Here is a 17,176-nt window from a genome sequence, read left to right on the forward strand (position 1 = left end):
TAATTTAAGCATAATAAAATTTATGTAATCTGAATTTATTTTTAATTCAGCATTCAGAATACTGGCAGATCTAATTCTTGCCTATTTCCATCTTTCAGACAAAGCCAGGACCAATCAAGGCGGCCGGTTCTCACTCTGAGCGCTCTGCTTTAGTGTACTGCTACAACTGTTCCCGGAAAGGACATTTTGGATATGTAAGTCTCAGCAGTCTCTGCCTCAGTGTTGAGTATATCCTTGGGATAGAAATTCATCTCTGCCATGGTGTGTGGTTGGAGAAAAGAGCTGGAAGAGTCAAACTAATGCTATACGAAGGGCCGCTCTAATGAAATGTTTGTGATTTCGCAGCACTGCTGCAATCAGTGGAAGCCAATGTATAAAGTGATCTTACCCATCTAATTTAGAGATACGGAGGAAAAGAAATGTTACTATCTCTCCTTGGCAGGTTTATTGATTTGTTTTTTAAATCTTAAGTCAAAATGAGACTGCCTGAGAGAGCGAACGTTCATTGGAAAACAGACAGTTGCTGAACAGAGTTTGCTTGCTTGCTTGCTTGCTTTTCTTTCTTTCTTTTCTTTCTTTTCTTTATTTTCTTTTCTTTCTTTTCCTGTGCTCATGGGATGAAACATTAGTGCCTTACTACCATGTTCAACATGATGTAAGGTTTTCACCACAATCAGCCCAACAATTTGAATGTCCGTTTTAGGGATTTTCCATTTCTGCCTGCTTTTGATGATCCTTATTTGTAGTTTCTTAGTTTAATTCAACATCTGAATTAAGTTTGACATCATCCTTCTGTAAGGTACACAGCCTGGTGAAGGAGGACATCATGATCCTTAAGTGGCTTCAGTAAAAACTGGAAGTGTGCTACATCTTCTAGCATCAGCAGATGGCTTGCTGATTGTTTATCACCTTTTTCAGCCCCCTGTCTACCTGCAAACATCAACACCAAACAAATGTTAGTTCTTTTCTTTTATGGAATAAGTCCAGAAGCCACAAGTATTCTAGAAAATGAATGATACTCGCGCATTGGATGAGTTAAGTTTATTGTTTCCTACAGCTTAGAGAGAGCAAATTCCCAGCAAATTCCTTCCTTCTCTCCTGTGTGCTCTGTGTGTTGACTCCTACAGCTACTGAAGATGTACCATTAAAAGCTTGCTGCTGTTTTCAGCTAAATAGTTAATCCCTGTGGGGAATAGTGGGACAGGTAGGGCAGGTTTGCTGGGATCTTCTCATGGCAGAGTTGAAAGATAAACGGAAGATTTTTAATGCCAAGTTGTCTTTGGAGACAAGTGAAGATTTTTCTCTTCGAGTGGTGTGTTGAGGCCATCGCGTACGTCCAGGACACGCTGCTGCCTGCACAGGCAGGTTGGAAGGCGCAGGAAATAAGCAGCTGCTGCAATCCAAGCACAGTAAGAGACGAGTGTGTGCCAGCAGCCTGGTGTCACCCCTGGCACGGCAGGAGTACAGGCACTGCCTTGGCTGTGGTACAGCAGTCCAAATCCTTGGCTTCACCTGCAAGACATCTGCTCGAGACACAGCTACATATGCGGCAGCGGTGTGAGACCTCAGCGATACAGTCATGTGAACTAGCTTGTTCTCCCTGCTGTTTGGGACTAGAGCTAATAAAACCTATGAAAGCAGCATTGAAACTGGTCCTGCTAAACAAAACCAGAATAAAGCCCCTGACACTAATATAGACACTAAAATGAGCATATACAATAAAAACTGAAGTGACAGGATTGAAGAAGTGAGACTGATTGCTGGCAATGGATAAGGAACCTTTTACTAAACCGTCAAAAAATGGCATTCGAGGGAGGCAGCCATACACGGATACAAATAAGGCTGCTGTAAAAATAATTACTAAATATGTGGGAGAAGCTGATAGTAATTACTTGGATAGAAAATGGTATAAACTGTATAAAATCAGTAAGGGAGTAAAGTGACTCAAGGACAACACTTTATGGCTATCAAAGTTAAAGAAGGTAAGATAGTGTTTTTACTAGCATACAACAAGCAGAAATAGCCTGAGCAATGACTGAATGAAAATGGAGAAGTCAAAAACAACACAGAAGGGCAGAAATACTCACCAGATCTTTCTATATGCATACAGAAAACATCCAGGACACACATAGGATTATGTAATGATAACTGAGTATTTGTCCTCAAATCACTAAAACTTCTATCCAAGAATGGCAGAGGAAATTGGACCCGTGGCCTGCATGTGCATCTTTACAGCGACCCAGTTGGACAGGCAATGCATCTGAGGTTTTCAGCTCTCACTGGCTAAGAAAACTGAGGTCATAATCAGTGCCTAAGTTCATGCGATGAGCAGCTCTGTTACAGCTTCAAAGATCTGCCTATAATTTAAGGGGAGGAAAAAGAGGGGGGTTTATTGATGGGGTTTTTTTAAATGTAAGTATTTTTAAGCGGGTAAAAATCACTTGTGATGACAAGCATCTCTTAACATTTTTCCCATTTCTGTACCTCAGGAACCCTGCTCTATTGCCTTTTTTTGAGCGGTTAAAGCAGAGGAATAACAAACTGACCAAGAAGAAAAGGCTGGGGTTGGTTTTGTATAGATGCACCACAATCAGTGCTTCCCACTGCAGTCCGTTTCCTTTCATGTTACCATTTGATGTACTTTAGGAACACCTGAAATTCCTTTTCTTTGCTAGAGGTCTAGGGAGACCTTTCCCAAAAACAGGCAAGAGCAAAAAACTTGCTAAATCCCAGAGTGAACTGTGCAGTTCCAGTAAGGACGTCATTGCCGGTCACTTCTTGTTTGTAGAAATGGAAATAGTTAAGACATAAACTGTCAGAGGTTCCAACACCTGGCAGTTATGTTTCCTGAATTTGCTGTATTGTTTATTAAGACAGTCGTATTTTTATGTAAACTAAGGATTTAATAAGGACAAGAAATCTTATTTTCTTTAGTAGACTTCACATCATAGTTCATTTCATAGCAGTCCACACATCCAAAACATTGTCTCTTAGGGTCCATAACAAAGATGTGCTCATTTTAAGCAGCATTCCCGTAGGAAAGTTAAGAGGGAGGGCAAGTTAATGAGGGACAGCCCACTGCATTATTCAGGCTGCAGCAAGTTCTAAAGGCAGCAGGGATAAGGAACTGTAGGGTATCTGCAGATGTGCCTTGCATTCATATCCCAGTATGCCAATCACACAGAAAATTCCTCCTGCAGGTTGGTAGCAGGCTCTGCTTTCCATCCTCTGTACGATACCTCCAGCGCTGACGACTGTCCCAAGAGTATTTAGTAGTACACAGTGTATGGCAGCAGTGGCAGCTTACTTGAGAGGAATGGATATAGCCAAGTGCATGTTGGACATTGCTGACCTGATTTATCAATGTAGTGGAGATAAAGAGGAAAAGAGGAGCAGCGATTTGGGTGGCATGTGCATTTCATTCACTAAGGCTTCTCTGTCAGCATATTAACAAAAGAAAAATAATGAACGGGCCACATGCCTGCAGAGCAAGCCCTAGATTTGATGCGGGATGTCAAGCAGTACATTTCACAGGTATCACAGAAAGATCAATGTGTCTTTGCATGCTCCTGTGTAAAGCCAATCTATTTTGTTTTCAGTAGTTTCTTCGGCAATGTTTAGGGATAATATTTTCTTTCATTTATTCCAGATAGGCAGGCAGCTTTTTGCCCTGCCTAAAGGCCACTCTTAGGTTTCACTCGTGAAACACAGGTATCTGAAGTGTCGTTTCTCTGTTATGCTTTTCTCTCCTCTTAAATCTGAGGGAGGTAGATGGAGGACCCAGGAAGGGTGAGAGAGGAGGTTTCTTTGTAGGGCAATAGCTCGCTGTTTAAGGTGTTCAAGTGTGAAATCTGGTCCATCTGCCAGGATACGCCTATCTCAGATGAATAGCTACTGAGAACGGTCTCAGGCAATGGATGGACTCACATGCCCCCTCCTAGGTCCCTTTCAGCTTGATTTCACAGTGGGGTAAGGCTGAGCCCTCAGACTTGGGGAGGCTCCAGCTACAAGCTGCCATTGCTCGTCTGCACTCCTCCACGTATGTGGAGACAAGCCAGTTGTCACACAACCTAACGGTATCCTTTTGGAGGACACCACAGAAAATAACCTGATTCTTCATTTAATTTCAGCCAAGCAAAGACCAAATACAAGCTGAGAAATATGAAATACATCTGAAATGCATCTTTGATGTACTCTGCCTTTAAAAAAGATAGGGTAGGAGGACACACAGGGAAAGGGGGTGCTAGAGGTGGCACTGAGTGGTAGAAATAGGAAACACAAGAAGGAAAGCTGCTTCACTTGTTGTGGAGACATCGGGGGGCCAAAAGCTTCTGACAGTTTCTTGACAACAGCAAGGCCCAGAGCTCATTAGATTTGGGCAGTGTCCAAGAATTAGAAAGATGATGTTGCAAAGCACAACAGTTAACAAGAAATTTACGAGTAGAAGACAGCATCGGTTAATATCACATAGTACCCTGAAAGAAAAGATAGAATCATAGGAAGCATCCCAGTTAGCCTGGCTCGCAAGACATTGCTAAAACTTTGTGTACAGCAGTGAAAAAATTCACATTCCTGAATCAAGTGTTTAGGAAATAGGCTGACATGCATGTGATGCAAGAGCCAGCCCTCTCCTCACCTCAGCCAACTGTTTGGGGCTCTCTTCCTCTTCCCTGCAATCTGATGAGCTAGCACATCAGTCTCCTTCAGGATTTGCTTTTGTTTTGTATCTGTGAGAAAACTGCATACAATCAGACACACCATTGTGGCTGCAGATGGGCTGTGTGGGGAGGATGCTGCCCCTGACTCCTCATCACTGCCCACTCCTTCCCTCAGCCCACCTCACCCCACCCTTTGAGTCTGCCACATTTCTGCACATACTTTCACCCCAAATGATCCAGGTTAAAAGACCTCACCTGCAATTAGAAGTATTTGTCTTTCGAGGAGACCGGGCATGTGGTTGTGCTGGGAGGCCAGAGGGAGCAGTGAGAAGCAGCGAAAGCAGGTGTGGGGGGACTTGGCCCAGCTGCAGGCAGGACAGCCCTGTTCCCCAGATCCAACAGCTGTTTGCAGTTTGCCTCATATTTACCTAGTGCTCACCTGCTTCTAGTCCTCTGCTTGTATCAGTGCTACAGGTGTGTGGTAATTGCAGGAAGACATGGGATTCCTTCCATTTGCTGCAAGAGGACTGCAGCTTGGCTCATCTAATGCATGTTTTTCTGTGTGCACAAGGATTATTGGATGGTAATAAACTTATCAGTGTCTAAAGAATTGCTGGCCACATCCTCCACAAGTACAGGCCAGCACCTGCAGAATCTGACCCATTTCCCTTCCAGGAGAATTGCAACTCGGCAACATCTAGTGACTTGAAATGTGTTTTGCAGGAGTGCTCAGAAAAGCGGATGCATGGGGGCATGCTCCCTACTTCTCCATTTATCTACTACTATGATGATGAATACGATATCAAGAGAAGAGCAAACAGATTAAAAAGAAAGGTTGCAGGTACAGTATATTTTGGGAGATCCCTCCTGCCTTTCAGTTCTTTGAAATATTTTGTTCTGTGCTTGCTGCTTTTAGAAATATAGTGGGATTATTTTCATGTGTTGGGAAAAGCTATAGGGATTTGAACAGATAGTCTAACAGTAGTAAAAGATTTGTGACTTTACTCATCTGTGTCTATCATGGAAATTTATTGTGTCGAAGCCACTAGGTGGGTGTTGTCAGATGTTTTAATTCTAAAAAATTCACTGACATTAAAAATGCTATAAACTAGCAGGAAAAGGATTAAACTGTAATTTGTTAAGATTCTAGTCTGTTGACAGAAAAAAAAAAACCTAAGAAATATCTATCAGAGAGAGTTTTTTTCCTAACTAACTTCATACATAAGGAAAGCTGTGATGGCTTGGGCACTAGGTTTTAGGTTTTCTGAATAGATACTGAAATAAACTGCTCTGTTTTACAGAACTACAGGAAGCCGGCCTTCTGCCAGAACAGTCAGAGACACCGTGGCAGGAAGAAAAACATGGGGGCCACAGCCATAAGAAAAAGAGCAAGCCTTGGAAAGAACACGGGAAACATAACAAAGATGGCGAGTGTCACAAAAAGATGAAGATGTCCCGGGCAGAGAAACCCAAAGAGAAACACAGAAGTGATGTTGAAATTGGCCACAAGATGGAGGAAGACTTACCTAGAGGGTGTAAAAGGCAGGCATGCAAGGGCAGCAAAATCCATCACAAGTCCATTTTCCAGGCATTCTCAGGCAGCAAGACTGCATATGTGCAGGAGCCTCTGGAAGGTGCTAAAAGGAAGAAGAAATGGAAAAAGCAGAAAGGCGCTAGTACTGATATCAATGAGAATTTATTCCTCATAAAACAGAGGAGGAAGAAGTCCAAACAGAAATCCTGGTGATGAGGAAGTAGATAGGTGGCACCGGCATTTACTGGCTCCGGCTCTGCCTTCTGTTTATTTTTGTCCCTCTCTTAGCACACTGAACTTGAGTCCGTCCTTGAACCCGGGCGGGCATGCCCAGGCACCAGTCACACATCTAATATCCATCTCTGTTCCTGAAAGGGAGTGCTGTCTGTCGTGAACTGTCCACTTGACGGGCAGGACTCAGTGTACTTGTGCCTGGAATGGCTGTACTTTTCAGCAGTCCCAGAATAGGCTGTAAGTTTATTTTCTTTGCTTTGCAGGGGGAGTGGGGAGGGGAGGGAGCCATGCTGGGTTTGGTAGGTTTTGTTTCTTCACTGGTGAGATGTTGCTCTGCCTGTCAGAGCAGGATCTGCAGCTAGGGAGCACAATGCCTTTGGAACTGACGCTGGAGAGACTCTCATATTTGGAGGAGTCAGGCTGGAGGCCAGGGACATGGATGTACAGCACGTTCTCCGCAGCCACTCAATCCTCTCCACAGTGCAGCTTTTCACTTCTGTCCCTCCTGGAAGATGCTGTGAAGCCGTTGCCGTGCACTTTGGGATGTGACAGTCTCTCCCCTTGCGCTCTAATGTGGTGGTGTGGATCCATCACCCTCAGTGCCACGGCTTTCGGTGCTGAGCACAGGCGAGCCCTGTGCGAGCCCATTCTCTGTCTTTGCCAACTAGTCAGCACGGCAGGAGAAAGCAGCTGAGAAATGGAACAGAGTTTACATCTGGAATTAAATATGTCCATGTTCCCCTTGATGTGGAAGTTGTTTCTGGAGAAAAGATAGCAGAGTATGAAAAATGTATTTGATTCCAGACATACTGTGCTAAAATTTAGTAATTTTTTTAAAGACAGTTATTTTTGTACACTGGAATTAAAGAAGTGTGTTGTTAAAAGCTTTGTAAGAATAAATGCTTCATCAAAGGAATAACCCAAATAAAACTTTACATGAGGGATATAAAAAAAAAAATGTAGGTTTGTTCTATATTTTCTTGCATTACCAAGCATAATTAAAAACTCTTTAATTAAATAATTAACATAATTTAAAAGCTCTTTTCTGAGCTGAAACTGCATCACTTCTGCATCACTTCCTGTTTTGAAAAGGAAATTATCTATACTCTACTGATTCATGACCTACTCTATACTATACCATTCCTTTTGCTAAGCAATTGATAGTACATGTCCTCTCTTAATTCTTACTAAGAAAGGGGCCTTTGGCTATGGTTGTGTTTTGAAATTAAAAAGTATTTGTAACCTGTGCTAATGCAAGGATATCGGAGGAGAGGAAATGGGTACACTAGAAAAAATTCAGGATTATCATTCTGCCAGTAGTATTCCATGCTGGTGCTCCCTGAATTCATCAGCATTTTCTTTGGCAAGGTCACCAGTGAGAACACTGGTATTTTACTGACCGTATCACCTCATCTCAGAGGTGTTTGGAGTAGAGCTACACCTACATAATACTTTAGAACCTAATGCCCAGTTTTGCTTAAGTGCATCCTTGTGGCAACTGAAATTCATTTTTGCTTAACTTCATTGATTACTTGATTGAAAAGTTCCTGATAATATTGAAAAAGTAAATCACTTTTAGCCCTAATTAAAAAAAAAAAAATTAATTCAGCTCCTGAAAAGTCTTGCCCCTAACATTGAAACTCATCTTTTCTTGTGTGCTGTGTTTTACATCCCTTTTTGTTTATCAATATCTGGTTATATTTGACCAAAAGTCTCCAGTAGCCTTTAGCTGAACCAGCATGTCAACTGGTAGATAGGGAAGGAGGGTTGTTTAGATTAAGTACCGAGATCAACTTTTCTGATGCATTGGTTTGGTCATGTGGCCAGCTAAGTTGTCACAAGTTCAGTAAATCTCCAGGAGCTGCACCCTTCTTCAAAGAGCCACCGAGAGTTTAGGAGACTGCATTCTTGCGCTCGTGTCCCCTAACACTTCCTTGGACAGAAGTGTCACAATGAAGGGGATTCCCAAAGGGACCAGATTCTCTGCCTGCAAGAGATGGATGGCTCAGGCGTCAGGAGTCAGCACTGCCCGGGGATACATAATAAGCCTGTACCTGCTGTACGTGGACACCATGCAGGGATGGAAAATCTCTGCTCTAATAACGGGTGACTACTCTCAGAGGATTGCATCCTAGTGGCTGTTCTACCTCCAGGGATAACTAGAAAGCACGTAAGTACAAAAATAGGGAAAGGACAACACTCCTAACCTGTGGTTAGGCAGATTTTAGGGAATCTTACCTCCCAGAACTGTTTTCTCCACCATTTTTCAAGCTAATATTCAGTAAGTTTGGGGGGTTTTTTTAAGGTAAAAGTGACTCGGTGAAATTGTGGCGCCACCATTCTCTTCACTGTACAATAGTGCAGTAAGAACTGGTCCATGCGCTGGAGAGTTTTCAGATCCTCCATGCCTCTCATTTACTGAAGAACATCATGAGCAGGTAGTTTGCTGCTTCACTCCCCCAAAACTGAAGCAGCTGTGTTTTAAACAATGTCCAAGAGGCCAAAGCGAAAACTGAACTGCAATAGCAGCTAACGAGAGATCGCTCTGAGCCGTCAGTCTGTTTGTGAGGTGTTTTATGGGTGCCGTGTGGTGTGCTGTAAAAGAAATAAAACAGACGCTCTTAGATGTGAAGGGCGGAAGAGCATTATTCTGATGGCTACCGGGGTAGCATGCTCTGGAGAGGATGCCCATGGGGACCTCCTCTGAGTCTCTACCTCTGACTGTCCTCGTTCCACCATTCTCTTCTCCATTTTCAAAGGAACCTGCAAGGAGATACAAAGTGCAATTTACTCCTCCTCCAGGCATTATGCAATGGCTTTATGTGATGATGCGTTATTTAACAGCCTAGCCCATGTGAGAGGCGACATTGGTAGCGGGAAGATGATACATGTTGAAATAGCTCAACACAAGAAAGTCTATCAGTATTGCCGTGCCAGTGAGGCTGCTGTAGGAAGGCTGATACACCAGCTCAGGGGCAGCGGCGTAGCCCCTGTGCATAAGAGGTGCAGATATCTTTACATCGCCTGTGTGCAATGCCAAATGGTGGTCAGATGTGGAGCGAGTCAGTTTTTCCTAACTCCTCCTCTGAAGATAAGGTGCCTGGCCACTGTGGCAGGAGTTAAGCCAGCCAGGAGTCCCAAGTTGTTTCTCTGATGCTCGCTGGCTTTCAGCCAACAATATTTCACCTTGAACTCTTCTATGGAATTTTTCAAAACCAGTTATGTGCTGGTGAGCAAAACCCTGCCTTGTCTTGGGAAGCTAATGGTGGAAAGTCTAGGCAAGGTGTGTAACTTACACAAGTGCTTGGTGAAACCCACAGAAGCCTGGCTGTAGATTGTGGCTTCTGCCTGTCACTGGCAGTGACTGTTGCAAGCATCAGATGACACGTTTGTGGTGGAAACCTCTCTGGCTTTCCCTCTGAGTACTGAGCAGCTTCCCAATCCTGCAGATATCTAACCTGGCTTTTGCTCTGATAGATTTCTGTTGCTTGTGGTTGCAAGACAGTAAAAGCACAGAGAAAGGGGGGTATTTGGGACCAAGGAAAGAGAAAAAGATAAACCAGCAACATTTGGAAGCAGATGGGAGCTGGATGAAGGAACTTCTTCTAGCAACCTTGCAGGTGAAGGCCAGGATCTGACTGACTGAGGAGCAGTGTTGCAGTGCAGCTCCCAAGCTGAACATGAGACAGCAAAGCTGTGATAAAAGAAACGATACTGCAGAACATATACAAACGGGAGCATTAACCACAAGTCCACTTAGGTCATGGCAGGTTAAGACATCACCTCAAATACTAACTTATGTCAGGCTTTGCACAGCAAGACAGAGCGAATCTGCTCTAGGGGGCCCACCAGAGAATTCGGAGAAGAATCCAAGGGTCCAGATAATGCAGCTAGCAAGGAAAGACTGATGTGAATGAGGCTGTTTTTTTCTAGAGAAAAGCAGCTGGGTAAATAAGGTGCAAAGGAAAATGGCTCTTCTTAATATGGGGGTGAGTAGGACAACAAAGCACACGCTTAAAGAACAGCAAGAAAGGTGTAGCTGAGACACCAAGAAAAAAGACCTTAAAACGGTAAAGGTGACGGGACCACAGCAGGTTGTCTGAGAAGGGCATGCAGTCTTGCTGGTGGGTTTCAGGGAAGAGTTGAACAAACATCTGCCAGAGGTGACAGAGATGATTGAGCGAGCCAATGAGTGGGTAGACTGCTGAGGTCCTTTTCTTCAGTGGTCTCAGCAGACTGGTCCTTTCCTCCCTTCTGCGTAAGCAGCAGTGCCCTGAGCTGCCGTTGGGCAGAGTAAGGGCAAGCATGCCTGTGACCAGGCAGTGCTGGAATGGAGAGCAGGAGAACCAAGACTCTTACATCCCACCAGCTGCATGGGACTGCCCTGTCTTCAGCAACTGCTCACCAGCCCGGGGTAGTGCTCAGGTGCCTGAAACTCGGTGCCTCACATCTCACAACCAGCATACTCCACTCCAGCTTCAAAACCTTTCCTCAGACCGGGTGCTGGAGCCTTCTTGCACCTGGGAGCAGCAAGGTGCAGCAAGACAAGAAGGATTTGTCTCTTGCCAGCCAGCAGGGCTGTAGCAGGACCCTCATTTGCAGACACGTTTCCAGCCCCAGAGATGGAGTCCCACGGTATACACCCAGTCAGTGAACTGTTTCCCCCAAAATCATTAAACTCCCCATGGACCGGTCAGGAAATCTCTGCTTACCTGCTGGAGAAGCGAAACCAAGTGTCTGGTCTGTGTGCCCATGCAGTGGGCTCCACTCACGGGTCTCTCTTGGGCCACTTGAAACAGAACAGGTTGCGTCCGGCACCAGCAGGCTGTTACTGGTAATCATTGCCTCCCAGCACTACCAGTAAGGCTTCTGTCTAGCAGCTGATGAATTTTACAGAACTTTTAGTGCAAAAATAATACAGTTGAAGAAGTTTTCGCTTTAGATGAGAAGGACAGGATAAGGAAAACAGCAAAAAGGGTTGATGCATTTTCTACCAGCAAAAATACCACCACATTAGGTACTAGTTAAAGGAAAGCACTGCATTAAAATCCTTTTCTGGACCAGGTGACTTGCAGACTGAGTTACTTTCATCAAGCTCCATTTTATCCTATTAAACCAAAATGTACTTCAGCCTGTCATTCCTCCCACCTGTTTTTTTCCCCCTCTTTTAAAGAACTGTCAGTCTTTACTCCAGAGATGCCTGGGACTGAAAAACATGCTTATCCCAGGAGAGGATAGTGTCTCAAGGTCACAGTTGATGTGCACTGGTGAAGCAGCATGAGGAAACCTACATTGCGTGAATAAATAAAGGGCCGTAGCTCAGCCCAGATTTTGTGGAGGAGACAAGATGGATAGATCAAGAGGTCAGAGTCTTGTTGGATAATGGGGGCAGTTGTCCCAGGAGTGAAGAGGGGAGAAGAGAGTATTTGGTCTATCATTTGTTGCAGCCACTACACAGCAAGGTTGAGGAAGGAAGGAATGCTGTGATTTGAGGTGTACATCTCCGCAGCATACCAGCGTGCACTGGAAAGGAATTAAACGTGTCTTTGTAACAAAGTGAAACAGAGGGCTGGCTCCTCCTTGAAGCTTTCTTTTCCCTAAAGTCTGCCTAAAAATATCAATATCTCTATCTCTCCCCCCCCCCCCCCCCCCCCCCCATGCCGTTAATTTTTCCCCCCCCCCCCCCCCCCCCCCCCAAGCTACTGAAGAAGCTGCTGGGAAAGTCATTTAACCAAGCGTGTCTGAGCTACACAGCCACACTGTACTGCACTTCTGGGAGCAGTGACCAGCATTTCAGATGCTGAGTGCCACCCCACACACCCCCACGCAGCCAGTGATGCCTGGGGTACTGCGGCTGCATCCCAGCCTGGAGCCCCTGCGCACAGCCCCGAAGGAGAGCTCTGAAGCCCACAGCAGAAAGGTGATCTGCTCCCACGTCACCAATGCCATGCGGGTCTCCAGACAGATCATCAGGGAAGCACCAGGCATGAGCAGCATCCTGCTAGTGGCAGGGCCAAAATTTGGGGCTTCCCCCATCAGACAACGCTGCTACTGAGGTGCGGAGTCCAATGCAGGTCTGACCAGGGTGTGCTACCTCCTCCAGGCTGGCACTGTTCCTCCAGCAGCAGCGCTAGGTAGTCTGTCTTGGACATCACAGCTCTCCAGGCTGACACCCCAGTTCGTGAGCAAGCCAGTGAAGATGTTTGCCCCAGGGGGTCCCTGCAGCAAAATGTTGGTTCCTGAGCTCCCCATGGTATCAGGGCACCACAGTATGGAGCTGTGTCCCAGTCCTGCCCAGGCAGAGGGTGCAGTGGAAGCAGGTGGAGTGGGGTGTCTTGGTGCTGAGGACATACAGGCTGGTGGACTGAGGAGGGAGTGATTATTGCCCCATTTTGTTGGTGTGGAGCCAAGGCCTGGACACATATGCCTAAGACATGCTGCATAGCCAGGACCTGAGTGCAGATGTGGTCCCCATCACCCCTAAAACCATCCTTCTTCCCTCTTGGACAAGGAGCTGCAGCTACACTCCCGGCTTGGCAGAGCACATGGAGCTTTCAGCCCTTGATCTTTGCCAAGAAGTAGTCTCTTGCTGTGAGTCATTTGCAGAGCATGACTGGGATTTGATTGGCTGTGCTTTGCAATGGAGCTCGCTGGCTTTGGCATTCTTCCTTAACTGCAGCTCAGTTGACACCATTACCTCCCCACCCTGGAAATCCTAAGGCCGATTTGTCTGACGAACAATTAATTTTGTTTTAAGGCAGCAGCCCTGGTCTCAATTGTGAAGAGGAGTACCACCTCTGGTCTCTGCCAGATACGCAGGACCTCGTGTCTCCCCGTGGCCACCGGTAGCCTGAGCAGTCTCCACCCACAGCGGGAGGCTCACGTACTCCTGCACCACGTATTGCAAGTGTGGAAGCACAGGCTCAGGCCCCAGCACCTGTGTTCGCCGCCGCAGTTAGATGTTGTTCATCCTGGCAGAGGCAATGGCAGGGAAGGAGCCGTGGCAGGCAGATGGGCAGGACTAGTGTGGTGGCCTTGCACTGCCGAGCTGGGCTGCAGGAGGGCACATACCCGGCCACGGCACCCACCTGGGAGCTGGCGGAAGTGTCGAGGATGCTGGTCTGTGCTGTAGGAGCAGCCGGAGGCCAAGTCCATGCAGGGAGGCAGCTGTGGTTATTTCCTGCCACAGCACAGCAGAAGGGGTGGAAGCCACCCTGTTTTGGGACTGTTTTGTTGCTATGGGGCAGCAAGTGGATTTGCTGTGGGGGGTTTGTCCCACGAGAGCATGGATCCCTGCTCCTTACCCAGAGGCAGCAGAGTCGGGGTCAGGATCCCCCAGACGAGCTGTGGAGCTGATCCCAGCAAGCAGTGAGTGTAATTGCAGCTGTGGTGCCCGCAAAGAGCAGGACAAAATTAACCGTCTTCATCTCCTGTCATTTTGTTCCCCCAGCAGCTCCCGACCAGACCCAGCCCTGACAAGTCAGGTGCTGTCCATGGTGACTTTGCAGACCCGCAAGCCTCGGGACGGTCTCACTCTTACCAACAGATCTTGTTCCACCCACATGTCACTGAATGGCTCTTCCAAGAGTGCTGAGTTTTTGCCCTGTGAGCAAACCAGTGCAAAAGCCAATCCAAGGTTCAGTTTGCGTGAATCGGTGGATGGGTACACCTCAACGTGTCAGGCTTTCATGGGCCAGATCAGCAAGGAAGGGCGCTCTCACACTGCCCTGTTTCACAAGCACCTTTTAGACAGGACTGCATTCTTCTGTCAGCGAGTGACCAACCCTTTCCCAGAGCTGGGTTGCTTTTTGTGTGAAGGGATTTCTTCTTCCTCACCCACTCCTCGCAGGCGCTCTCACAAATACCCCTACCACCCACTCACTAGCAGGGGTGTAAAGGGCATAATCCAGCATCCACAAAAAGACTTCTGGTGGAAATGGGGTTGAATTCAGCTCACAGTGTGTGCATCAGTTTGGAAAATGATTAAACCCTGTCCCCTTTCTGAGTGTTGTGGCACAAGCCTTCTCAGGTGTTCTCCAGGAGGGAATCTCTTGCTCTGCAAGAATAATTAAACAAGGCAAAAAACACATCAGCCTAACGAAGCATGAGTGAGGGAAGCTTCCCACATGGATGAGGCACTCTGTGGATTGCTGCTGCTGAAACATCAATGGGTGCACTTCCTAAAGCAATGCTGGAGCAGGAGGACTAACATCACCATGAAAGCCTGTCTCCAGCATTATGACTTCCTAATTACTAGGTCCTGCAAAAATTCATTTTTATCCTGTTCTTTAGGGCTTAGGCAGAACATAAGCTCTAAGAACCCTGCTGTATGGGAAATTCAGCACACGCTGAAGCAGACCAAGCAAAGGTTTATCCTCCTTGTCCTCCTCCTCTTAGCTTGTGCGTTAAGAGGTTTCTATTGAACTCCTGGTGGATTTTCTATGCACCATGGTTTTTCATTTTGTCTTATAATTTTTTCTTTAATGATTTACTTTCAACAAAAGAACAAAGTCAACACCAAGCTATAAAATAATATATTTTTAAAGTTACACACACTCACACATTCTGAGCTTTTTTTAACTTTTAAAATATATTAGCAAAACTGCCTCAGCTAAAGGTAGGAAGCACTACATAAAGCGGATGTTGTGCATAGATTGTACCCATCATCATAATCTTTAGTGCACTGATTTGGTACCTAAAGTCCTCTGCTTTTCTGTCTTCTACACCTGTGAGAGAAAGCCAAAGGAGTTTAGACTAATGCCCAACCTGTGTGTGCCCTGAGAGGTAGAAGTATCTCAGAGGAGCGCAGGGGTCTGAAGAGCTATTGCTTCCAGTCCTGCTTCCATCCTCAGTATGAGCAGAAGTTTGAGGCAAAGAGGCACAAGCTGGTGGCTGCCTGCCCCTTCTGCTCTTTGCCACTGGCATGGATGAGGGCATCCTGGAGAAGGAAAGAAAGCCCCATCACCCTGACACAGTTTTTCTAAGCCTTTTGCGAAACAGGAATTCACACCAGCAGCTGTGCAGCGCCTGCTGACAGTGCCCAGCAGCACAAACAGCTGCCCAGCTGTTGGCCATGCTCCCAGGCGATGGTGAGAGAGCCAGACACCACAGGAGCAGAGTGGGGCAGCTGTGCCATGGTGGTGGCAGCAGGACAGCGGCATTCCGGCAGGGATAAGCCACTGGCGCCGCAACAGCATGTGGGAGCACTGCTGCAAAGGTGGAAATCAAGGTGAGCCTGCAGCATCCGTGGCACAAAAAAGCCCTGCAGCCACCTGGGTGGGTGACTGTGGCAAAGCAAGGTCCAGCTCACAGGACGCCTGGCAAAGACCCACAGCCCCGCCAGCCCCTGCCCAGCTGCACTGTTTGAGGCAGAAGGGACCAGCTGAGCACTCACAGCGCCACAGCACTGCTCTGCTCTCCAGCCGGTGCAGGTTTTGTCTCTGTGACCCTGAGTAACTCTCGACTGTCTTCACTGTGTCCACCCGTACCGATACAGACTTTCACACAGTTACAACTGACTGTGGCACTTCATGGCATGGCAGCCAGTAATTGTACTTTTTTGCATTGCAAAACGATTATTAGCACCTCAGTTCATTATCAAAGCAAATTTAATTTTTCAATGTAAAGGAGCCAGTTGTATTTATAAAGGAAACATTGTTGATATAGCCACAAAAAATTAATTCATGACAAATGTAAGGAAAATTAATAGTCTTTAACCAGGACAATATTTGACTGTGTCTAATTGTGCTTTGCCAGGTAAAGTACACTATCTTTGAAAAGTCCTGACAGAGACTCTTGCAGAAGCATTTTACACTTCTGATGAAACTGCATTTAAACATTGGGGTTTTTAATTAACCTTGTACCAGTCTGGTCAAATCATATAAAAACTGTTGTGGAAACTCAGTATTCTCTCGTGTATTTGTGCACTGGCAGAGGTGTTGTGTACATTCAGGAAGGTCTTGTCTAATCCAAACCCTTTCAGGCAAAAAAAAAGGGAGAGGAGAAAACACCAAGGGCAGAACAGCCACAGAGAGCCCCTGGACCGTGGGTGGCAGGACAGTGGTGCAGACATGCAGACACCAGCCGGATTCAGCTGATGCTGCGTCTGAGCCAGCATCTGCTGCTGCTTTCCTCTGCTGGCCCTCCCTGCACAGGTGGTTGTGCCCACTCATATGCCTGTACATGAGAAGCAGGACAGGGAACAGGAGCAGGAAGCTGACAAGGTAGGTGATTCTGCATTTCCCTTTTAAGGGGAAGCCAAAGAACCAGGCTCTGCCCCAGGGTCTGCTCACCACAGAGGGCTTGTCCCCACTGGTGCAGATGGCCTCAGAAAACTGGAGTCCCTGAGCCTTTCCGTGGGCTCCAGCTGGCCCTGCTGGCTTTCCCCATGGTAGACAGACAGGGAGAGCATTGCAGTGTCATAACAAAAGCCCAAAGGCCTCTCACCGGACACACACCCACGTTCACTCAGGGCAGGACAAGTCCCCAGGTGATCTCCACTGGTATCATGGTTTAACCTCAGTTGGCAACTGAGCACCACACAGCCACTCGCTCACTCTCCCGCCCCCGGTGGGATGGGGGAGAGAATGGGAAGAGTAAAAGTAAGAAAACTCATGGCTTGAGATGAGAACAGTTTAATAATTGAAATAAAATAAAATCCAAATAATAATAAGAATAATATACAAAGCAAGTGATGCACAATGCAATTACTCGCCACCCACTGACCGATGCCCAGCCAGTCCCCAAGCAG

At 46.5% G+C, this 17,176-nt stretch overlaps 1 protein-coding gene across 1 annotated transcript in view; it reads left to right on the forward strand.

Annotated features, from left to right (window-relative positions):
* The window catches only part of ZCCHC7 (zinc finger, CCHC domain containing 7), a 119,528-nt gene extending 112,798 nt beyond the window's left edge, over positions 1-6,730 (forward strand). Inside the window, exons 8-10 of the mRNA XM_009321273.1 lie at positions 99-194; positions 5,382-5,499; positions 5,960-6,730. Of these exons, the coding sequence (XP_009319548.1) occupies positions 99-194; positions 5,382-5,499; positions 5,960-6,405 (660 nt within the window). The 3' untranslated portion in view covers positions 6,406-6,730. The remainder of the gene's footprint in view (positions 1-98; positions 195-5,381; positions 5,500-5,959) is intronic.
* Positions 6,731-17,176: the final 10,446 nt, after the last annotated feature.

Source organism: Pygoscelis adeliae, unplaced genomic scaffold, assembly GCF_000699105.1.
Source record: "Pygoscelis adeliae isolate BGI_AS28 unplaced genomic scaffold, ASM69910v1 Scaffold433, whole genome shotgun sequence".
Taxonomy (NCBI): domain Eukaryota; kingdom Metazoa; phylum Chordata; class Aves; order Sphenisciformes; family Spheniscidae; genus Pygoscelis; species Pygoscelis adeliae.